Here is a 23,966-nt window from a genome sequence, read left to right as displayed (position 1 = left end):
TGCGTCTGCTGTGCCGGCTCTGTGCCTGTCGTTTCCCTTAACGTTGTGCGTGGGGCAGCACTGGCAACAGGGCAGATGTCGACGAGCCTTGGGTGCCACTCAGCGGAGCAGTTTTTGTTTCACCACCAAGCTGTCTTCTCCTGGGACAGGCATCCTTCCCGCAGAGCCTCTGCAGGCGTCCAGCGCAGCATCACCGAGTAGTTCCACTACCTGCACCCAGGAAATCAAACCCACCAAATTTTTAATTTGAAAGTGAATTTTTAATGCTATTCACGTGCCATTGCAATCCCTTGCCCACTGCCCAGCTTCAGCTCCACAACCCCCTTGGGAAAGGGGAATCTGATACCAGTGAGGTGCCATTGGTCAGCATGGACATGCTGGAGGAGGCAATGATCCAGATGGTGGAGATGGGAAGGACTGTGTTTGCCCACAGATGATTTCACTTCTCACATCCAAACAACACCTTATAAAGCAAACTCACCTCAAAAAAGTTTCCACCCTTCCTTTGCTACTGCATGTGTCCCTGCAGCTCATTTTTTCTGGGGCACAATCTGGTCCATGGCTGTGCTGTGCCAGTCAGACAGGTACCGGCTGCATCTGTCCTTCTAAACACTAAATTTGGCTCTGCAAGGAGGAAACTGTAGTTGTTAAGAGTAAGATCTGGATAGTAACCCTTGCATTGGAACTCTGTTGTTCTTCCACACAGGTGTAATAAGCAAAAATCATATTTATCCTTTCTGGTAGAGTGCAAGGGCAGCTGAATATGGGCTATTGAAGAGCATAGCTGTGACATTTTAAAATCCTGCTTTATTTTCATTTCTGGAAATATCAGCCTCACATTTTTATTTAAAATACCATAAATACGTTTATAGGAATCTTTATTTTTATTTTTCTTTCTCCAATCACTGCTGCTCTGAATATGCAATGACATAATTTGACGTGGCATGTGCTAGAAGCCTGGACTCAAGCCACCACATGGAAAATACTGCTGAACACTTTAGTGACAGCAGAGCATTCAGCATAGGAAAAATGAATTTGCAATAGCCACAGCAAGTACTCAGCCTTTTTGGTAGGACCAGCTGACAAACCTCCTGAGCTGTTTGATCATCGTGGCAACAGGGACCAACTCCCAGAGCCACGTTCCCCACCCTCTTAGAAAATGAAACTTTGAACATGGCTTGCTTTTTAACTGAGAGGCTTTGGACTAGAAGGGCTGCATTGAGGCAGCCCATCCCAGCTCCTCTGCTGGGCACAGGCTTTGGGGTTACCCTCCTCTCCACACCATCTCACAGCCAAGTGCATTCAAAAGAGCTCTGACTGTTGGGGTGGAGATTCCCTGAGCGAAAACCTGCACTGTAGGAAGCCAGGTACTTTTATCTCCTTGCTGTGTAACTTCAGGGGATGAGAGCAGAGGCTTTTTACCCTCTTCTGAGCATCCACGCTTGCCACTGCTGGACATAAGGTCTGTGGTGCAGTTTGTTGTTGTTCCTGGCAGTGGTATTGAAATCTTTCTTGTCTGGCTTGTGGGCTGTGCTTCTATATTTAGGGTTAAATTGCTCACTGTGTGTATGAAGGAAGCCTCAGAAGCTGCCCTGGCTTTTGTCTGTGTCATCTGCTGAAGTGGATCCTGAGCTCTCTGTGTTTGCAGGACTAGTGACACTGGCAATGCCCTTCTGCTGGGCTCCAGGAGGGCTTTCTGCCCACAGGATCTCTCTGTAGCTCATGCAAACTATCGGCATGGTCAGTTTAGTCAGAAATGAACAGAGAGCTCCTGTAATCCCTCCATTAAAGTGCTAGCAAGATGTGTTTTGGAGAGCTTCCATTCCTGGGATGATCAAGGAGGACACGACAGTCACTGGAGTAGAGGCACTAAGGCAGGTGTGACATCTGGGTCTAGGTGGACTAGTATTGCCAAACTTTGTGTTTCTTGAAGGTATTGCAGTACACCATGTTCTTTTTTTAAAGCCCCAGCTCCCTGAGTCACACTTCAGCACAAGGCTCATGCCTTGTAATGAGAAAACCAAGGAATCCTTCCCAAGCTACCTGGTTGAAGGGGAGATTTGGCAATAGGACTGCTCAAAGGGCCTGTGCCAGAAGGGCAATAAGGAGAGCCCCAAGTGCAGGTGTAGTTTGGAATCCCCAGTTCCAAACTCAAGGCTAGGAGATGCCTCAAGGTGAGGGGCAGAGACCACGTCCTGCAGCAGGGGATGAGCAGCGGGGTTTGCTGTGGGAACGGCTGGGTTCAATCTGGCTTAACAAATGCCCTGCAAATCCTAGAGAGGGTACAAACCATTGCTTTCCAGTCTGCTGCAACACAAACCACTTTGAGATTCAAAGTGGAATTACTGCTGAAAATACTGGGCTAGCAGGCTAAGGGAGCTCTACAGTGATGGTGCTGATTTTGTCCTCTTTTCAAAATTAACAGGGCAAGGTAGGAGCTCATGAATGCTGCCTTCCCCCTTTCTCAGCATTGGCTGAGCTTTCAGGCAGCTCAGTACCTTTATGGTTAATGAACTTTAAAGACTGCCCAAAGCTGCTTCCCTACAATGCTGCTACCACCACCCGGGTCCTGCTTCATCAGTGTTGTCCTGCAGGCCCAGAGCTGCCTCTGTAACTGCAGGCAGGTGCCCACACAGCTTCAGGTACAAGTTCTCCCTGTGGAAAGGATGCATGGACAAAATGCAGAACTCCACGAGGCAGAAGAGCAGCAGGGACATCTGTTCAGTGATGACACCCCAGGTATGGAAGAGCATGAGGTGGTTTCTGGTTGCCCTGAGCTGTTCTCTGTGCCCAAGGACAAGGGTCAAAAAGGGTTCCTGGTGGCTCAGGTGTTTACCTTGCTGCAGCTGCTAGCAGGTCCGGGTGGAGGGTGCTAAAAAGGAGGCCAACCAAGGCACAGGAAATGAGCTTTCTTCTGAGAAGAGCCAGGGAAAGGAGAAGGTCTCTGCAGACCCTTTGAGAGAAGTTACCAACATGCTTCAGCATCACAACCCTATGGATGAGCTGTCCAGGAGAGAAGTAAGGAGAGACCTGTTGGGAAAGTGGGATAGGGCTGGCTTGATTCTCAGTCTTGCTTAGCTGTTGTTCACTGTGGAAGTCTTAGGCAACTGCTGGATGTGGGCTGGAAACTACTTCTTCCTTCCACCTCTCTGGCATGTCCTAGTGGTGCTGGTGCAGGGAATCTACAACTAGGACTGCAGGCAGTGATGGTATGGGTGAGGGTGGCTGTAATGCAGCAGGACCTTGATGATAGTGTCTCATGTTCAATGGGAAGAGCTGCATCCTTAGGCCATAGCTTATTTTACCTCTGACTGTCCTTGTTTGATCTCTTTTCTGTGGCTCTCATCTTGCCTGGAGCTCAGGCCTCTCCTGCAAGAGCAGCTCTGCTGTCCTGGCCTCTCAGGCTGCAGAGGACCTTGGCCTCACACATGGTAATTGTCCAACACTGTCCCCTCCCATGGCACGTGTGGCTGCTGTGACCCACCTCATGGGATCAGCCCTGGCTGCCTGTGCACCCCCTGTTCCTGGCAGTGTGAGCAGCTGAGTGAAGGTGGCAGCTTGGGACGTGGTGGAGGGACTGAGCTGGTGGTAGTGCCACTTGGTGCTGGTGGGTGGGAGACACCAGGGGACTTTGCCAGGGGACTCTTGGACCTGCTTTGTTCAAAGCAGGTGCCTCAACTGAGATTCTGGCCGGGGTCTGGCAAAACCCCAGCCCAGAGGATGGAACCTCAGCTGCACGATGCAAAGTGCAAATGAAATCTGAACACCCAGGGCCAGGTCAGGTTTGTGTTCAGGACTTCAATGAGTTAGTGTTGTATGAGTCAGTGTCACCACATCTCCAGTACATCATGCCTGCCAGAGCTTTATTAGAGCTTGCTCAGGAGTCTGTGCCCTTTTCTCTCTTCCCTTTCCTTATGGATGGTAGGTGGTGTCCAAAGGTCACTGGCCTTCTTGAGGGCCAGATACTTTTGCTTTCTTCTGCCTGTAGTCAGGCATCTCCTTGCCTTTGGGCTTGCTGTCACCACACAACATTGTGATGGTGTCATCATACTCTCTGGCTACCTGAAAAGAGATTGTAGAGAGGCAGATGTTGGTCTGTTCTCCCAAATTACTAATGATAGCCTGAGAGGATATGGCCTCACGTTGCACCAGGGGAGGTTTCAACTGGATATTAGGAAGAATTTCTTCACTGAGAGAGTGGTAAGACACTGGAATGGGCTGCCCAGGGAGGTAATGGGGTCATCATCCTTGGAAGTGTTAAAAAAATGAACAACAGGCTATGGTCTAGTGGTTAGGGAAATGTTTGGAGGAAGGTTGGACTTGATGATCCTAGAAGTCCTTTCCAGCCATGGTGATTCTATGGTTTTATCGTGTGACTCAGTGTGCAGCTGGTGGTGGGCATCCCATGTGAGGCACCCCTGGTGAGGCCTGACTGGTGGTGCAGGACGCTCTCTGGCTCTCACAGAGAATTCAGGGATCACCATATCCTGAGAGCTTGGCTGGGCTCTCCAAAAAGGTGTCCTGGCTGAAGGAAGTTTGGTGTTGCCATGTGCAGCACCAGACTCAGCATCACAGACTCCTTTAGGTTGGAATAGACCTTTAAGATCATCAAGTCCAACCATTGAGCCATTAGGGCTCTAAAGTCCTCTGCTAAAACAGATCAGAATCTGTCAGGGTTGGAAGGGACCACAAGGATCCCCCAGTTCCAACCCCTCTGCCATGAGCAGGGACACCTCCCACTAGATCAGGCTGCCCAGAGCCTCATCCAGCCTGGCCTTAAAGACCCCCAGGGATGGGGCCTCAACCACCTCCCTGGGCAACCCATTCCAGGGTCTCACCACTCTCATGGGGAAGAACTTTTTCCTCATGTCCAGCCTGAATCTGCCCACTGCCAGCTTTGCCCCATTCCCCCTAGTCCTGTTGTTACTCGATAGCCTAAAAAGTCCCTCCCCAGCTTTCTTGTAGGCCCCCCTAAGATACTGGAAGGCCACAATAAGGTCACTTCGGAGCCTTCTCTTCTCCAGACTGAACAGCCCCAACTCTCTCAGTCTGTCCTCACAGGAGAGCTGCTCCAGCCCTCGGATCATTCTCGTGGCCCTTCTCTGGACACGCTCCAGCAGGTCCACGTCCCTCTTGTACTGGGGGCTCCAGAACTGGATGCAGTACTCCAGGTGGGGTCTCACCAGAGCAGAGTATAGGGGGAGAACCACCTCCCTCGACCTGCTGGCCACACTTCTCTTGACCTGCAAACAGGCAGAGGTGACCCCAGTGGTACCTCCCCATTCTTTGGCTTGGTTTGCTATGTGCTGCAGAGGGATCACCTCACCATCCCAAGGCAGTGCATGGCTCACTTTGGGGGATGTGACAGGAGCCTGCCCAGGACAGTGCAGTACAGTGACTGCAGGTAGCTCACTTCTCTCCCTCTGCCCTGTTCCCCCTCCACACCTGCACAATTTTACATTTTCATTGTTCAGTTCTTGTGCCTCTTCTCTGCATACCTTGGAGCTGAGCTCGTGACCTGTAGCTGGGGTTGCAAAGGCTGTGATGTTTTGATGTGCCAGGGTTTGTGGGACTGAAGGAGAAGGGGTTAACACAAACCTGCTCCTGCTGAAAACCTGTAGGCCTGCTGCTTGCATCCCATGTCCCAAAAGTGGCTGTTGTGAGTTGCCTGTAGTCAAGTGGTGTCTACATCAGTGTGTCTGTCGTAAGTCTTCTGTCCTTGTTCATGTGAAGATGATGCTGGTGAACATGCAGATACAGCTTCAGTCTCATCCTGCCTCTTGCTGTTACAAATGCTATACTAAATTTGGCAGGTAAACCAGATTCTGGTAAGGAAGCAGAAGTCAGGCTCAAATGGAACTACAGACCTCTTTTCCCTCCCTTTGAATTGCTCTTTGCCCGTTCCCCATGTGACAGCTGCTGCTCTGCTAGCTGGTGGAGGCAGTTTGAGTCGTCCTGTGCCAAGGTAAGGGGGAGGTAAGGAGTGGGATGGGTATGTGGCTGCTGTGTCTTGGCTGACTTGAGGGGCTTGCTTCCAAGAGGGGTTTCTCTGCTCAGGTGGCATTAGGTAGCGAGCAGCAGCAAAAGACACTGCCGTAACGTCCAGCTGGTGCCTGTCCTCTGACTCTACAACAGCTTTCCACTAAAAGCCACCATAAATCCCTGGACATAGCCTGGGCAGTGGTTCTGGTGCTGCCTGGTGCTTCCCGACACCCTTTCTGTAGTCCTGTGCTGTCTCTGGGAGGTGTCCCTCTTTGGATGCTGCAGGATTCAACAGCCCCTTGCGGGCTTCGGCCCATCTCTGTTGGGAAGTGCTCCCCACAAGGCCTGACACCACGAAATAACTTGCTGGATCTGGCTGCCTGAGCTCAGTCATGCTGTGAAGCACACATCAGCACGTTCAGCACCAGCCACCCGTTCTCTGTGAGCTCAGCCTCGGGAGCAGACCCAGCCAGAGCAGCGTGGGCTCCTCCAGCTCCTGGTGAAGTAGCTCGTGGATGAGCCCGTGAGTCCGCCCGCGCTGAGCCACCTACACCGAGGGGGCTTGGGAGATGGGTCAGGAGAAAAGGAGTGCAGCCTTGAGAAAAAGTGTAGGTGCTGCTTGGCCAAGGCACGTAGGGCTCACACCTCTGGTGATGGTGACGAGTTTAACCTGCAGCTTGTGTTGTTCCAGATGGCAGCTCAGAACATCTAGCGGGCATAGTCCGTATGTGTGTGTGCGTGCTCAGAAAGAGGTGGAGGAGGCTCATGCTGCTAAAACCTCAAACATCTGAAGTGAGGGAGGAAGTATCTTCTGTCTCTTGGATCTTCAAAGCTTCTGGTGTGGCTTCCAAAGCTTTTTGTAGTAGTGGGTTGGCTTTTCTGTTGTTCATTTGTTTGTATTTTTGTTTAGAAGAGGGAAGGAACTGATTAGTAAAGTCCAGAGAAAAATGAGAGAGAAAAACCCACTCCTTCTGGTACTTGCTTTCAAGTGAACTGCTGAGCAGTGACTCATCCCAGCCAGGGTAGTAATTTCATGTAACAGAAAAAGGGCAAGAGAGGACATATATTGGAGGAGATACATGCAAGCAAAGAGCTGGAAGAATGTGGGGGTGATAACTCAGTTTAACCTTGCTTCCCCAGGGTAATGAGCAGAGGTGCAACTGCAAGCCTAGGAGTCTGTGGATAAGATGTGCAAATCTCCAGTTCCTGGAGTCTGATATCTGTGGGTGTTTTCTCCCATGGTTTCCATCAAAGCTGATGCTAAATACTTGTTCCTGATGGCTGGGCCACTGCTGTTCTCATCTTTTGTTGCTCCATTTGGGTCCTGGTGTTTGAAATGTTAGTCATGACATCTGAATGTCTGGTCATTTGGCCATTTAAGCATTTCAAGCAGGTTTTCTGAGGCTGATCTCCAAGTCATTAGAGATGGGTCATGTACTGAAGACATGAATTTGGAGCAGCACATCATGTTATTCAAGTACCAACTTTGGGACTTTTCGTCCAAATGCTTTGTCTGATCGATCTCAGACTCTTCGGTGTGGGGAAGAGGGTTCATCTCTTTTTTAGAAAAAATCTGAGATCTTAGGTAAAAACACAGGTGGAGGGGAGTGTTGTCATGAAGTGAGGGGGCGGACAAGATAATGTCTTGAAAATGCCCTCTCAGGCCAGGAGCTGAGTGAGGGATGTGCAGCAGAGCCCAGAGCTGCCTGACCCGGCAGCGCTCTGCACAGAGCCCCTGCTGCGTGCCAGCACCGTGGGGGAGGCGGGGCTTACACCCCAAACACACGGTGCCAGGGTGTGGTACCACAGGCCCTGGTACCGGCCTGTTGCCAGGCACAAGCTGAAGCTTTTTGAGTGCTGGGGCCACGCTGTCACGTGCTCGCTGCTGAATGTCACCACAGGGTCTCTCAACACAGCTTTGGGACCGCTATTGTTCGGATGCGTTGCCAACTTTAGTTTGATATCAGGAAGAGTTTGTTCACTGAGAGAGTGTTGAGGCACTGGAACGGGCTGCTCAGGGAGGTGGTGGAGTCACCATCCCTGGAGGGGTTCAAAAAATGTGTAGAAGTGGCACTTGGGGACGTGGTTTAATGGTCGTGGTAGTGTTGGGTAATGGTTGGACTTGATCATCTTAGGGGTATTTTCCAGCCTTAATGATTCTGTGAATACTAGGGGCACCTTGGCACTTCTTAAAGATGGGTTCAAATAAGCAAAACTGAATGCAGCTGTCCACTCCCCTGGCCTCCCAGGAGATACTTGCATGAATTCAAGAAGACCAAAATTTTATTGTAGATTTTGTCTCCTTTTCTATAAATAAAATTAAAAGGGGCAAATGCTTTGCAAGATAAAACCTGGTTTTATAAAAATGTTTTTTTTTAAGAAAAAAGAACTGCAGGCAGTGTTTTCCTTCACCCACGCTCTTCAATTAGATCACCCTGTGCCCTCCTTTGTACATTATGTGGCTTGCATTCTTGTCTGGCTGGGGCTATGGTTAATGTCGTTGCTCAAGCACCAAGCTGGGTTTGTGAAAGACCAGAGTACCTTTGGTGTTCCTGCACTTTGGGCCCGTCAGATGCTGCTGCCCCTTCCTCTGGTTGGAAGGGGCTTCCAAGCCCATCAGCTTGCAACTGCTTGTCCACAGCAGGAGCCAAAAGCCTTTCCCAATAACCTCTTCTTTCTGCATGCGCCTTGCATCCTGCAGAGGTTCAGAAAAGGGCTTCATAAAACGGAGTTGCAATTTAATAACAAATTAAACATTTTTGTGAACCTTCCAATGCTAATTATGGTTTTCCTAGCCTGGCTAAAACCAAGAGCAGCCTTTCTTTGTGGTATGGCTGCTGCCAAGGAATGAAGCCACATGTGGAAATTAAATATGTAATTTTCAAACGTCAGCATGGGCCAGGGTTTTGTTTAAGAGTGGGCCATAGGCACTGGCTAGTTTAATTACTGCATTTTTTAACCCTATGATGAGATGCAGCACTGTTAAGCAGTTGTGGATCATGTTGCTTCCTCGGGCTCTGCTGATAAGAGCACTTCTAGCTGGTGAGGGAGATAAACAGCTTGTCTGCAGAGGGTGCCCAGCGCTTGGAACCGCAGCGTGATTTTACAGCACACCAGCCACGTGCTTGGCCAGGGTGGCTCTTGGAGCCTGGTAAGCTGCCCTGCACAGCACTAAACATCCTCACAGGGCACTGATGGGGAGCAGCTCCTGTGCCATACACTCTGCTGTGCCCTGTGGCACGCTGCCTTCCCCTGTGTGGAAAGCCAGGTGCTGCAAGTGAACTGGGGACAGATTTGCAGAGGCTGAAAGAAGGTGTTGGGCCAGTGCTGCAGAGCTTAACATGAGAGCTGGGTAGGTGTGGTAGGGATCAGGGCTGAAAAACTAAGTGGAAAACCTCCACAGCAGTTGCATACCCTTCAAAATCAGGTCCTTGAGTAACTGGTTTCCCTGAAGGTAGCAAAGGGAGAGTTGGGGCTCTAGACCCTTTGTCTGGGCTCCCTCACTGGGCTAGGGAGGCAGAGGTACTTGCTGACAAGTGGCTCCATCCTTGGCTGCAAGGGGGGTGAGCAACTGGAGTTGATAGATTCCATCTGTAATGATAAATCCACAGAGAAGTGTGGGCACCATGCTGTACTTCTGGGCCAAATTCTGGACTTGTACTTTGAAGGCTATTGTCTGATTCTAGCTATGTCTAGACTTATGTTAATTTTGTGTAGGTCTGTGTGTATGCTTATCTGTGTATTTTACCCTAGCTGAGTGCTTACTCCTGTTAGGACTTGGGCATTGGTCTGGCAGAGTCCCATTTTCTCTGCCCCATCTCCAGACCTGCTAGATGCCCTACAAGCCAGAGTGTTCACTTGTGTGGGGAAAGACACGAGCTTAGATCCTTTGTCTTAGAATTGGATACAAATTTTCTGCTTTCTGGGAGGGTTGGAGGGCGTGTGAGTAGGGTACCAGGGGGTGAGGGGTACTCGCAGTGTGGAAGCAGCTTCCACCTTCATGTAAGGTGCTCGGGGTACGCTGGCATGAGCACCAGACCCTGGCTGGGCCTCCCAGGCAGCTGCTGCACTGGTCAGGCTTCACACCACCGACTCCTTGGCCAACCTAACACCAAACCAGGGTGCTGAATACCAAAGTGTTCATGAGACCAAACTCCTTTGTGTTTGCTGTGGTTTCAGTAACGGGTAGGCTTTCAGAGGAGGAGGTGGAGGCTCCTGGCTACTGTTGCTAAAATGGTTTGCTCAGCTCAACTGCAGGGCAAGGGAGAAGGCAGAATGTATCCACAGGGGGCATTTGAAGGCCAGTTCAATGGGTGGCTGGGGTTTGTGGTGCCCTGCATCACTGTGTGGAGGAATGTCTCCTTCCAGGGCCAGACAGGTGGTGACTGAACTCTGAGTGCTGGCTGAACTCCCACAGGAGAAAGTGGAGGCCCACAGGGAAAACAGAAGCCCAGCAGTGAAAGGTTAACGTGTTGACTGCCACCAAAGCATGCTGACTGTGGGCAGGCGAGAGGAGTCCCCTGTATGGAGCAGTTGTTCCCTCCAAATCTGTGACTCAGTGACTTCCTTTCTGAAATTTTTATAACACATTCTTTCTCCTATTGTTGGTATGTGTGTTTCAGACTTAGTGTCAAGATGATGAGGACTGGTTTATCAGGATAGGTTTCAGTCAACAAAGGAAATCTTAAAGTCAGCTCCATGATTGCCACCTGCTTTCTAACATGGTTATTATTTCAAAGAATATAAGATCTGAAAACTAAATAAAATTGCAGCAGACAAGCAGAGTGCCTTGCATGTGCCACTTTCCTTGCTCCCCAGGACACCAGTTACATGTCTGAAGATCCTTGCCTTCCCTTCAGCAGGTCCAAGTGACAGTTTGGGCAGAAAGCCATTCAGCCTAGATGCTGAAGTAAGGCCATTTCACCTTTACAGCTTTTACCCTGCTTTCCTTAACTGCATCACATCTGACACTGGGATTGAGCAATCATGTCTCCAACACCTGGGAAATTCCAAACCCAAAAGTTCTTAGAGTGAGATGTTAACTTTGCTGCCCTGCATATCCTGCACGTCAGACAGCGAGTGACAGGCTACATGGGCAAGGAAAACAGAGAGAGGGAATGCTGCATATGCACAATTTGGCATAGCTACTGTAGAAGCTGAAACTTTTGGAATTTGAGGCATTTATTTCTTTGCTTTAACAGTAAGGATTGCTGCTTTTCCCCTACCACACAGGTGGTAAATAAATGGCAAGTTTTGAAAAGCAGCTCCAGAAAAGAAAATGCAGTTCACAGTGAGCTACATTTCCTGAGCGTTACATAGAAAAGTCAAATCCTTCAAAATATTTGAGCAAATAACTTAAAGGTTCTGGTGGAATCGGATGGCCCTCCCTTGTCACTTAAATCTCATAGCACTGTAATGTGTTCAGTGGCCTCGCTGTCAGGGCAGCAAGGTGAGCTTGAGGGGCTGCTGTTTGGTCTGGCAGGCTCACGTTCCTCACCTGAGATTGCCCCAGTGACCGTCCAGCTTTGTAAGGCTCTGTGTCCAGATTCTTGTTCTAGCCATCTGTGACTGCTGGAATTGGGTAAAGTTAAGGCATTTTTACCCTTGTGACATGATTTAGGAGAAGTATTGTTACAGCTTTCTGGCTACGGCGTGGATGTTCTGAGCACCAGAGTGCTGCATGTAGCACAGCAGCTGTTACATATTCAAGGGTGAAATTCCAATAGTAGTATGCTATATAATCTCTGGGTAAATATTTGTGCTTGTGAAGGTTAAGTGACTTAGAGCATGATAAACTCCAGCTTTTTGAGCAGGCCACTGCAATTTAAGCCTTCTTGCAGTGACCTACCAGTGACCTCTCTCCCAGTCTAGAGACAGAGTGATGGCTGGAGGTAAAAACTCAGAATGGACACTGAGGCCTCTGCTGAGCAGTAACGCAGCACATAAAACGTATCAGATGTTATTTGAACCCAACTACTCATCTCCAAACTGCTTCTCATCTCTAACGTTGCTTAAATTTTCTTGAAACTTCTCTCAGTGTAGCCTCATTAACAAATCCTGCACAATGTTTTCTCAGTGTTGGTGTAAGAGGGGGAAAGCCCTTGTAGATGACAAGTGTCATATCACAAGCTGGGTTTTTGGTGTTTTATCCATGTGATGGATGGAAAGTATTTCATTATCCTTTTCTAAGTTACAGGCACACGTTCAAGGTTGTGATGTACTTAACTTGCTTCAGAAATGCAAGTGAAATAACAGGTCAGACTACCACTGAAAGAGTTGTACAAGTTAGGTCCCATTAGAATCTGTAGTTCAGAGCCTTTCAGCATTCATGGAGCAAAAAAATCCCAACCCCAAAGCAGGCAAAGCTGTAGTCTCAGTGAAACTCAGCAGAGTTGGGATTCACTCCAACTATTTAACTTGAGTGTGTTTTCAAAAAGTTGTAGAATCCCTCATTTGCTTCCTAAGTTGTGTTGCAGAGGGATAACAGATACAGTCTTATTTGCACTAGCGAAATGGAGAAAAAGGAATATTTCCTACCTCAAATGAGAGAACAGAACTCCATTCCATACAGCTGATGGGCTCCTTTACACTCCTACCTGTTGACAGTGCATTAGGAATGACCTCATCCATGCTAGACCGAAGAGCAAACCACGATGACATGCCTCATTTTAATCCAAGCTGGGAGGAAGTATTTTCCATGCTGCTTTGAAGCACTGAAATGATATTTAGATTCCTGTCTTCTGCTGAGAAAACAGAATGCACCCTTGGCCTTTCAGAAACTAGCCATCCTAAATCAGGGTTCTACTTGCCCAAAGGAAACACCGTGTTTTGAAGTAGTCAAAACCATGTTTTGAAGTAGCTTTTCTCAAAAATCCTGATTTATTTCTATGCTGCCCCACCATGGTTGGCAGCTGTTGTCAATACTTGCTGTTGTCTTTGGAGCAAGAAAACCATCAGCAGGTATATGGCTTACTAATGCCATGGTGAGGATTGTTTATTTTATCTGGCAGTTGATATCTAAAAGAATGGCTTTAGGACAACACTATACATTTCAGTCTGAGGAACTCATTAATAATACTTTAATCCACAGGAGTCTTAGGTTTTATTTTGTTTTACTCGGCACCGGGAAATTTTTTTTCTTGCCTTGTCCTCTCTGAACTTGCCGAGCACGAGTTCCAAATCCCAGAGACTGCATTGATTCTGTTAAGTACTTCTGGCCAGGAGAAATGCACAACATCACCAACAGTTTAGCATCCCCTCCTAAAAGCAGGAAAAAGACAGACCATATTTATTTACCTCATTGTTTTCAGTAAGTCATACACTGGTAACATACTGATCTACAGAACAATGAGCATAGGCTACCATTGCTTTCATGAAGCAGAAGACTGCCTGTGAAGAGAGCTGTTGCAAATAGCTCCTTCAGGGGAAGTCTGTACTTAATTACATGATATTTGCCCCAGTAGAATAAATGTTATGCAATTTTTAATATAGATTTTTCCCCCACCCCCTTACAGGTTGATCAGTTAGTCAGCATGTATGCTATGGGTCTGGGCACTCCACTAAGCTTTGCCAAATGTTTGTACATTTGGGGTAATGGCAAAATGGGTTATTTGTGTGACAGTAAAGCAGAACAGACTTAGAAGTTCACAGAGAATGATTAAAGAAGGAAAATGCCATCTTCAACACTTCACCTAAACAGTGTCACCCAAGTCATACACCAGGCATGGTTAAAACCAGACCCATGCAACAATAGCTCCTGAACTCACTTCTTTCTCAGGCTTTCCCTTCTCACCGTGGGGACTCCAGTACTAGATGAAATTCAAAACTCCAGCAAAAATTAGTGTTTCAGAAACTTTCTCAAGAACTGTTACCTCAGTCACTGTCAATGCCTCGAACTGGAGACTAAAAGCATATGGGCTGATGCTCTGTGGCTGAAGAAAAACTAATATATAGATGGACACAGATCTGATGTTATTGCAGGAAGTGCACTTGCTTTAAAACTGTTTCTGTGTAGATGAGGAGCTAGAGAAGAGGAGGTGACCCAAACACAGCGTTGTAGCACAGTATCATGCATATGTTCTGTTTTTCCTCTTCTGTCTTACTGCTACAGGGCACAATGTTAAGGAATGTGCCAGTATGTGACTACACTCTGTAGTAATAAAGATTGAAGCTTAACTTGTAAACTGTACCTGATGTGAAGCACCAATGAAATGCAATTATTACCTTTTCAATCCAATTAGAGATGTGATTTTTACAAGTGCATTCCTAAACTGAACCATGGAAGCAGCAAGGTGCAGCCACATTCAGGAGTTCACAACTCTCAGCGCGGAGTCTTTGAATAGAGGCCCACATACATGGGTGGGGAGTACATGACCATCCTCTGGGTGTACACAACAAAGGAGGGAGGGGAGAGATTGGGAAAAGAAAACTGCCCTGTTGAAAGTCAGAGCAGCCCCTCACCTATGGAGTCCTGAAGCAGGTGTGTCAGTTTGCTGTTGCGGTACGGGACGTGCGCTCGCTGCTCCGCTATTGCCCCGAGGACATCTGCCAGGGCGGACAGGCTGCGGTTAATAAACGAGGTCTCCCTCAGCGCTGCCCCCGTCACTCCAGACATGCCTGGTACGGTGCACAAGAAGGCAACGGTGAGGCCAAGCTGAGCTGCTTCAGCTGTCACGTGGGGAAAATCCCCTTGCGGTATCGTTTACTTTTCAGGCAACATTTTACGACGCAAATTCTGAACCACGGCGTTCCACCCACCCGGGCCAAAAGCAAGGTGCAGTGATTGTTTAATCCAGACTGCCACCACGTTGTTCAGTGCTTCTAGTCTTTAAAGGAGGGTAAAAGAAGGTTCGGTGCCTGCAGGTGGTCTGAAGTATCTCATGTTAAAGTTGATTTCTTAGCTATGCAATGTGTCTTGGCTCCGTACGCATTACGGAACTGAGAAAGCAGGAACACCACAGGATCAGACAAGATGACACTGCTTTTCAAAAGAAAACTGGTGTTTTCAAAACACCAGTCCGCAGTGTCCCCAGCCCACTGTGCCCCAACAATTTTTATAATAGTTAACTGCCTTGTCTGTACCCCTTAGGAAAACCAGGAGTGACACCTGGCATGGGTGTCAGGAACAAAACCACACAGCACCATGAGTATGAGGGGTTTATGTTCACCAAAGGTGAACGTCAGCTGCTGGCTTGTGGTGTGATTTGCAGTAAGGAAATTAATGAAGGGAAACTGTGCCTTTCTACCATAACCCCACAGGGTGGTACATAGCTATGCTGCCCTTGGGCAATGCTGGGAAGGTTTGGTCTACACATCATGTTGCACCAATTCAAAGAGGTACTACAAGCTCAACGTTCTGGTCAGTCTGAATGAGCGAGTCATTAATTCCTCCTGTCCTTACCTCTGCTATTTGGGGAAGAGAATAATCTCATGCTGAATGCTAATAGCACATTCAGCCTTCCTGTGGGGTAGCAGATGAGGTGCAGATGTATCTGCAATCACTTCTTATTACCCAGAGCACATGATCCACCCTAGGCAGAGCTAATGGCAGTAGGATGATGTGATGGGGCTAACTGTTCCTTCAGCTGCCTACTGTCCAAGCTCTAAAGAGGTACAGAGAGGCTAGAGACCTTGTTTGTTCAAGATCCAAATGTGAAAAGGCACAGTAATAGCAAAAAAAACCCAGAAGTCCAGACAGTGAGGGCTGAAGAAAGGCAACTATGGGAGAGGATGCAGCTGGAGTGGTAGATTCTCTTGGCATAGAAGCACAGAGCAAAACCATTTGGAAGACTCTGCCTCACAGGGTGTCAATCTGAGAGAGGATGTGTCTCTGACTAACTTTACTGGGGTCACTGTGTCATAGGCATATCCAGGCTTCTTTCATAGCAAGTAAAGGTGGACTCCTGAGACACTGGGTATCACCCTAAAGCAGAAAACTGCAAATTGCTGGAGCAGTATGTGTTTAAACTGCTGATTATCCACATTTGGTTAGATGAACTTCCAGAAAGCATTTAGCTGAGTTTTCAAACGGAAACCTAGCTTGCTAAAAAGGGACCACTGAGGTTGTAAATGCTGTAAACGATCCAGGATGGCTGCAGAGCTAACAAGGCAGAGTGCTGAAGTGTGTGGAAAGACTGCTGTACTGCTGCTCAGGTTTGTCCACGTTTTAAAACAATTATGAGTCAACAGCTGCCCTCACTTTGATCAGGGTAAGTCCACCAGCATCGTGGATGGTAGAGGTTAGTCTGCTGCATGACTGCTCACGGATGTAAGTGCACACAGCTCTTCTGGCTTCACTGGAGGATCTGGCCCACCCAGCCCCAAGCCAAGTAAATGTTTGTTCTGGTTGAACTGAGAGGACAAACACACACACTGTTGCTCAATTACATGTTTACCAAACAGTTTCCAGCACTCAGAGCAAATGAAAAAAATAATGTATTATATTAAGTTTCTCTGTAGAACAAAAGTTTAACAGTGAGCAGCAGCAAGAATTCTTGGCAGCAAAGTAAAAGGTTCTTTCATAATACTGGTTCAGTTTTCAAAACATTATTTCTGGAATGGTGCATTTGGCTGCATGACTTTTCTTGGTAAGGAAGCTTGTCCTTTAGGAAATAATCAAGTTTTTGAAATTATTGTGTGCATAGAGGAGGAAAACGCTTTGAAGAAGCAATGAAAACAATATTATCTTTTCAACACTAACTTCCTCCAAGAATTTTTCCACAGTAAGGCAGAAAAACCCACACATGGTGATATCAATTATTACAGATATTTCTAATATTAAAATAATTCATGGATTTTAAACATTTATATTTAAGACATGCTAATTTTCAGAGTAGAAAAACAGGTCTAATAGAACTAGTCTGAACAAATAATGTATCTGTGATACAGGTAACTGCCCTGGGCTTAGTTGAAGCTTATGCAGTTAGATTTTCCATTAAACTGTACCAGAGTAAGACTGGAACAATCAGCCCCCAACACTCTGTGGGTTAAACCACCACGAGTGAGAGCAGGGTGCCATGTAGCCCTAGGTAAAGGCAAGCACTGTAACCTGGATCCAGGAGGATCCATGCCCACGAGCAGAGACGTTCGCTCACCGACACACTCGCTACCGGCCAGGTCCACCAGCTGCAATCTCGTTTTGACTTGCTTCATTTTCTCAGCTGCTTCAAGTTGTACTGGTGAGGAGGCTCTGGAAGAAGAGGTGGATGAATTGTCTCTCATTTTCTGTGGAAAGATGCAGGAAACCTCTTTGCTTAGTCTATGACTGGCTTGCTCGTCTTCCCATGAAGTGCCTGGTTAATGGAAAAAAGAAATAATGAGAGCTTCTCACTGACACTGGAAATTGAGGTGAGGAAAAAATGGGGCATCAGCAGGGGAAGTACAGTATTTGCTGCTTCATGCTAGCCTGAGAGAAGCAATATACAAGTCAGAGTCAAATGGCATGGGCAGGCTGAATGACTTTCTATGTCTTGTTCAAGGTTTTGCTCATCCAACCAACTGTACTAGTTGGTAACAAGCCTTGGTGCAGGTTGTGTTCTATCTAATACCCCTGCTGTTCACACTTCCACGGGAAAAATAACAGGAGTCCAGTAAGGACTTAGAAGGGACACTTTTTCATGTTTTAGACTGCAATCAAAGTGAGATTTTGGACGTTTGGGAGCAGTAAGCTCTGAAAGTCTGTTTCTGTTTATTTGAAACATCACCTGCTGGTGCCCTGGCAGGAAAAAAAAAACCCAAACAAACAAAAAAACCCCAAACAACACAACCTCATTCTGTCTCTTTTCTATTTTGTCCTTTTCCACTCTTCCCTCTAGACTTTCTTCAGCTCTGATATCCCACTGCTGCATCTCCACATGATGAGCTAATAGCCTTATTAGCATTACTCCCTCTTGTTCAGGCTGGCCACCTACTACTCCTGGCAGGTCTGTAGCTGCACTAGACTACTTCATCTTTCCTCTTCCTCAGCAGCAGCATCTGGCTTTCACTTTCTGCTGGGAAGGAAGAGGAAGACACATTCTTTTGGAAAGCTACTTTCACACTAGCTTAGCAAGAGCATATGTAAAAAGGGGCTTTCCCAAAGCATTTCCATTGTTTTTCTTCAGTGTTTTGGTTTTCACCCATCCCTCTCTCTCTCTGAAAGCCATAAAAGAATAAAAAAATAATACTCTGCTGCAGGTATTGGAGAGAATAGGGATTCCTGGGGACTCAAAGAGTCCAGATGCAGTAGTACAAAGCTCCCAGCATCAAAACTGGAGTAAGGAGCAGACTGAAGTGTGTTGCAGAGCTCCATACCTCTCCAGCTAGGCCGTTGCTAAAACCCAAGCTGGCTGCTCACAGGCAGAGCAGCTGTGTTGGTTTGCACAGAATAAATGGCTTCAGGCCATGGAGTATAAAAACAGGTGTTCTCACTTCTCTTCAGTTTGAGACAAGGAAGTTCAATAACTGCTTTCCTCAAACAACAGGTAATACTGAAATAAAATGTTAAAAGACCTTAATCAAACCAGAAAAAGTGCTAACTTGTCAATAATAGCTCTAGGTGAAGAACTTACAACTTTGTAACTTTTTATTTAGTGACTTAGATCTCCAGTGTTGAGATATTTGACAGTTGCATTTACCTTTTAAATCAGGAATTTCTCTTTTAAACAAGATAGAATGTGCTGTCACACTGCTGTAGGGGGGTCCCATTTGCAGTGCTGCTCTACCCCCCCTCCCCACATTGCACATCTTCATCTGTGCACTATGAGCTGAAAGCCTGAGTGTGCATTCAACAGAAATTTGACATTTCCATGGAGTTTTGATGCCAGACAACACGGCATAGCAGCGTGACTGCAATTAGAAGTGGCAAAGGAGAGTCTGGACAAGACAAGATGGCTGGTGCACTAGTAGGGCAAATGCTGTGTTTGGAAAAGTAACATCTGTCTTATCAACGAGAATCTGGAACTGGCTGGAGCTAACATCTGGAACGCTGAACCTGCAACTTGTGAAGTGACTGTGTCTTTTGGCAAGGCCCACAGGTACGCGAGGACGCTGTTCTGTTTTGCTAATATTGTCAGTTTGCTTTCTGATAGCAATCTAAAGGAAAAAATGTTAAATATTTTCCACTTTCTAAAACCGTATTGTTCTTGCAGAGGATGAAGGACATGGACCACAGCACTGGAAGCAGACAGCCTAGTTGCAGGAGCAAAAGAAAAGGAAGTTACCCCCTAAAAGCCAAAGTTACATGTAAAGCAATAAACTGGGAAGTGTTGGTGTAGTGATGAAAAGTAGAAATACAAGTTTGGCCATAGTAAATAAGAAAACTACCTTAGCTGTTCCTACAGTGGCCTGTTATTAACAGTTCAAGAGACTCTTAATTTAATGGACGTTTTTGCAAGGCAGTGGGTGAAAAACAGTTCTTACCCAGAAGCAGACAATGATCCTTAAAACACATGATTAGATTTACCACAAACTTAGTATGAATAATATGTCATACAAAGTGATTTCACTGCTGTATTTAAGTATCTTATTATATCGTTTTATATCTTATCTGATGATTTACTGATAAAATTTATTTCATTAGTTGTTTCATGCCATAAAATTTCAAGAACTCTGTAAGTCAAGACCTGTAAAGAAAAGTGAAAAGCTTTTATGAAAGTGAAGGCTCCAGCAGCATTCCAACATCAAACTGGTCTATTGTGTAAGAAGGTAGGTAGAAGTTAACAATTGAAAAGAACTGAGGGAGTGTATTACATATCAGAAAAAAAGTGGAAAAAACGAGTATCTCAGTCCACAGACTATTTTTTAAAAAAACAACTGGCTCCAGATGTATTTTAGTAACAACCTACTTACCAAAATTATCTCCTGAGACAATTGTGGTTATGGTCAATGTAACTACCAGATGAGAACGAGAGGAATGAGCATGCACCAGTGTTGGGTGGCTGACTCTCAGCTGTAAGCCTCTGTTGACTAGATGCAGAAATTCAGATGCATTTTCAACAGTCCTAGGAAGGAAAGAAAGTCCAAGATGAAAATTCAAGACAAAAGCTGTGATGTAGTACTGAAAGTACTGAGGAAGTGGTCTGCAAGCCTTGTAGCTCAGCTCTAGAAGTGACTGAAATTTCTGCACCTCCACACTTTGGAAGAAAAGACAGGGATTTAGACATTCCTGGAATCTCTAATCTTACAGAAGTGGAGTTATCCAGTTTATATTAAGGTATCTCCTATTCTTTGGGAAGTGCAGAATTAGGACAAAAAGAAGAAATTTCTCTGGGCCTTTGGAAATCATATCTCACATTTGGAATTATATCCAGAATCCTCAGAAAAATGTTCAGTTCCACTGTTCAATGAACAAAGGCTCTAGCACAGTGTCAGAACAGACAGACATAGGTTTCTATAGACCACTTTATCTCATACTCTCCATTTTCTTTTCCAGTTAAAGGAAGTATTGCAAATATGACCAATTGAAGGGCAAAACCCTAACACAGAAAGTGAAATAAACTGATTAGGTAAAGAAAAGAACCACTATAATTTCCCCCAGGTTTGAAATGTTTAAAACAAATGAGGTAAGATTGCCTATCCTTCCCGTTCTCTGCACTGCCTTCTTCAGTAGTCACTCAAGTTACATCACCTAACCATTAGTTTCTAGATGGGGGTGTAAATTATTGTGACTGCAGATCCCAGCTTGATGACTGAATGCCCTGTAACACCAGAGCCATCAATAAACTCTCCTTACAGTCCACAGTCAGGAAAAGCAAGCACATGCTAACAGGCAAGGCCTCCATGACTTAGATGTGGCTGATTTCAGTGAAAATCACACTGGGCACCAACTTACTTGATGTTAAGAGCAGCCATACTTGAAGTGTTTAGAGACAGAAGAGCTATACCAAACTGAAACAATTTCCTCTGAAAATAAAGCAAGGGTGTCTGAAGAACAGGAAAACACTCAGCCACACCATGCTTATAGACAGTTAAGAGAAGGAGCCACCTAACAGCAGTTCCCTGTGTAAGCAGGGTGCAGGAGCTACACGACTTCACCCGCACTATACACCTCCCCTGTCACACCTCTGCCTCTGTGCATCCACTGGGAATGTCTCCCTGCTTGTTTGACATGGCACCAGCAGAGAAGCAGTGGCTCTAGTTCCTACTGTCAGTGGAGGCAGAGCCTCACACTGGGGTGATCTGGGCAATACCTCAGGTCCAAGGAGGCAGATCTTGCCTTCCTGCAGGTTGAACTGCATCTTCCTGGCCAACCAGCACTGGAGAGCCTGGGAGGCAGCAGCCTTCAGGAGGATGTAGCAACAGGCTGTTGGCTTCTGCAGGCTGCTGCTGTGCACTGGCAAGGGGTCAGTGCTACAGGCTGCTGTCTTCTAACTAGTGTTTGCAGAAGACAGGCCTCAGGGAAACTGCAATTGACTTTGGAGGTAAACAGCATCCTCAGCCCAGTGCTGCAAGCTTGGCACGGGGGCTTCTCAGCAGGACTGACAGCAATAACTTTTTAGTATAATCTCTAGGACTTTATCATGCTGCATGTACTGCATGTTCCAGGAGTAGATCCTACAAAGAGAAGCTCTGTTGTGGTTAGGTTAAAAATCTGATACTGAATGTCCTCCAAAGTCAACCAAGCATAAAAGAAGAAAGAGGCTGAGGCTTTTGTGATTCAGTTGTACATGTTAGCAGGAAAGAGACTACTGCACTTTAATAGATATATGGAGAAGCCAATGAGATCCAGAAGGCCACTATGTTCTAGATGAAATATTATCACAAATGAGGATGTGTTTTTATTCAAAGCACCAGCTGCCTGCTTTAGATTTCAGGCAGCTGGGTGGCCTCGTTCAACTGTTCCCTTACTTTGTTTGGGTTTGCTTTTTCTTATTAACCTTTCTGTGTAGTTATTAATATAACCTGTTTATGATTTGGTCTTTCTTTCCTGCTTGCATTGTAACTGAGATACAAATCCATATTCTTATTTACATTTGCATTAGAACTGAGTATTTATCAATTAATTGAGGTAAGTGATTTTTAAGAGGAGCCAGGTTCCCTGACTATAAATTAAACTTCACAGAAATAAACAGAGCAGGCATTTTATGAACTAGAAGGCCAAACAAAATCTTACTGCAGCTTCTGGTTCCTACCTCTACAACACAAGACCATCCACATCTCACCTCTCCCTTCCCCAAAAAAGAGGAAAGAGGATGGTTTACCCACTAACTATGCAAAGCACTCTTGGGAAGGTGAGTAGGCATTTTTCAGGAATGAAACCAGGTCAGCATGTTGGTTCCTGAGACATCATCATTAAAAATTACTTGGAGTTTCTGATGAAGCAGGAAAAATTCAAGTCCCACCAGTCCCACACTATATGCATCCATTTTCATTTTCTAAGTCATACGGTTCCTTTCTTTTCTAATCAAAGGAAAAAGATTGGCTCCTTCAAGAAAGATTCAGCACACACAGGTTAGGCTCCACTGCCAGCCTCTTCTGAAGAAGTTTTTCTTTCCCTTGACAGCAGCTTGACAGCCTTAACCAGATGTGAAAAGTTGGAGTAGTGTCATAGTCAGCGAAATCCAAGAACAGAGGCTAAGAGAAACCCACCAGACAGAGAGGGCAAAAGGATTCATCACTTCAAGCTCCCATCATCTTCAAATCATTCCATGCTCTTATGGAGCATGCAGAGTGCAATCAAGGATGCAGAATTTCTCTGGAAATCACATTTAACCTAACGGCTGAAGCGCAGGCATACCCCAGATACAAATGTTAATCCTCCCCAGAATATCGCAGTGGTTATTATTTCATAGACAAAAGGGAGAGTTATAAGGCCCCCATGGTCAAGGAAACCACTTTCCAATTTCTCTGGGGTCCCATTTTTCTATGAGCAGTTCAGTAGCTAGAAAATACAAGTCAATAAATGCGTATAAGTAGGTGGAATAAAAGTATGTTTGTACAACCCTCCAGTACATTGTCGTATTTTTATCAAGGCTTTCTGGCAATAGCATAAACCCAGATAAACAAACAGCTGCTATTCTGCTTATGTGACTAAGTCCCACAAGATAAAAATACTGCCTTCAGTTATTTACACTGAGGGTGTGTTTTATTTTAATGGGGAGAGGGGGACATGCCTTTCATAACTGACTTCTGGCTCCTCCTGGAAAAGCAGAGATGAGAACACGACAAGCACTATTATGGAGAAGTGAAGAAAAAACATCGTGTTTCCCCCAGAAATATAAACTAACATGCTAAACTTTTCAATAGGGCATGATGTTTTCTTTACACAAACATTATTTGCCCAAAGAACAGAACATTTATTCTAGGTTGCTAGACCTCTGTGTAGTGCACGAGCAGAAACGTTCCCTTCTGGAATCTGCTCACAAGTTGGGAGCTCACAGGGAGATGTCCAGTAGCTTAATTCCACTGGGTAGCATCACTAGTACTGCTCATCATAATTTGGATTTGCTAATGTTGACTTAACACTAGCATAAACACCACACCTTTTACTAAAATGCAGCATCTGAAGCGGAATCACTCTCACTAATGCATGAATTGTTATCAGCATGTGATTTTTACCATCTGATTAGCCAAGTGTTTTATATGGAACAAGAAAGTATTACACATTTGCTGATTGTGTAACATCAAGAATAATTCCCATATTTACTAGGACAAGCGTTTGTAATGCTGAGGAAGTACAAGAAGGCATTAAAATAAGTATAGCTGCAGCCTTAGCTACCTTAGGTCTCCCTATACTGTCAAGATGTGTAAATGAGAATCAAACTTACCATATATTTGATGCTAAGGAGGTATGCATCTTAAAGGTAAGTAGAAGCTTAACTAGTTCTCAGCTTTTGGTTTGGAGAACCTGGATTTTCAAGAACTACAGATCCGAATACCAGCATGTCAGTTCCCACTTTAATGCCTCCAGTTATGGAACCAGAATACTAAGCAGAGTAAGATGGGTATTTATATGATAAGATCACTTAAAATTCTGTTCTTTTTAAAGGACTTTTTTTTAAAATTCT

The 23,966-nt window shown here is 45.9% G+C and overlaps 1 protein-coding gene across 1 annotated transcript in view; it reads right to left on the bottom strand.

Moving 5' to 3' along the window:
• Positions 1-13,084: 13,084 nt before the first annotated feature.
• The window catches only part of LOC103777266 (kinesin-like protein KIF25), a gene marked incomplete at its 5' end in the record, with an annotated part of 38,596 nt that continues 27,714 nt past the window's right edge, over positions 13,085-23,966 (bottom strand). Inside the window, 4 exons of the mRNA XM_008944815.1 lie at positions 13,085-13,242; positions 14,443-14,598; positions 17,076-17,273; positions 19,810-19,961. Coding sequence (XP_008943063.1) covers positions 13,085-13,242; positions 14,443-14,598; positions 17,076-17,273; positions 19,810-19,961 — 664 coding nt within the window. The remainder of the gene's footprint in view (positions 13,243-14,442; positions 14,599-17,075; positions 17,274-19,809; positions 19,962-23,966) is intronic.

The sequence above is a fragment of the Merops nubicus genome, unplaced genomic scaffold, assembly GCF_000691845.1.
Source record: "Merops nubicus isolate BGI_N331 unplaced genomic scaffold, ASM69184v1 scaffold19037, whole genome shotgun sequence".
Classification (NCBI taxonomy): domain Eukaryota; kingdom Metazoa; phylum Chordata; class Aves; order Coraciiformes; family Meropidae; genus Merops; species Merops nubicus.
The sequence above is the reverse complement of the archived record's forward strand: the minus strand, read 5'-3'. Positions and strand labels throughout refer to the sequence as shown.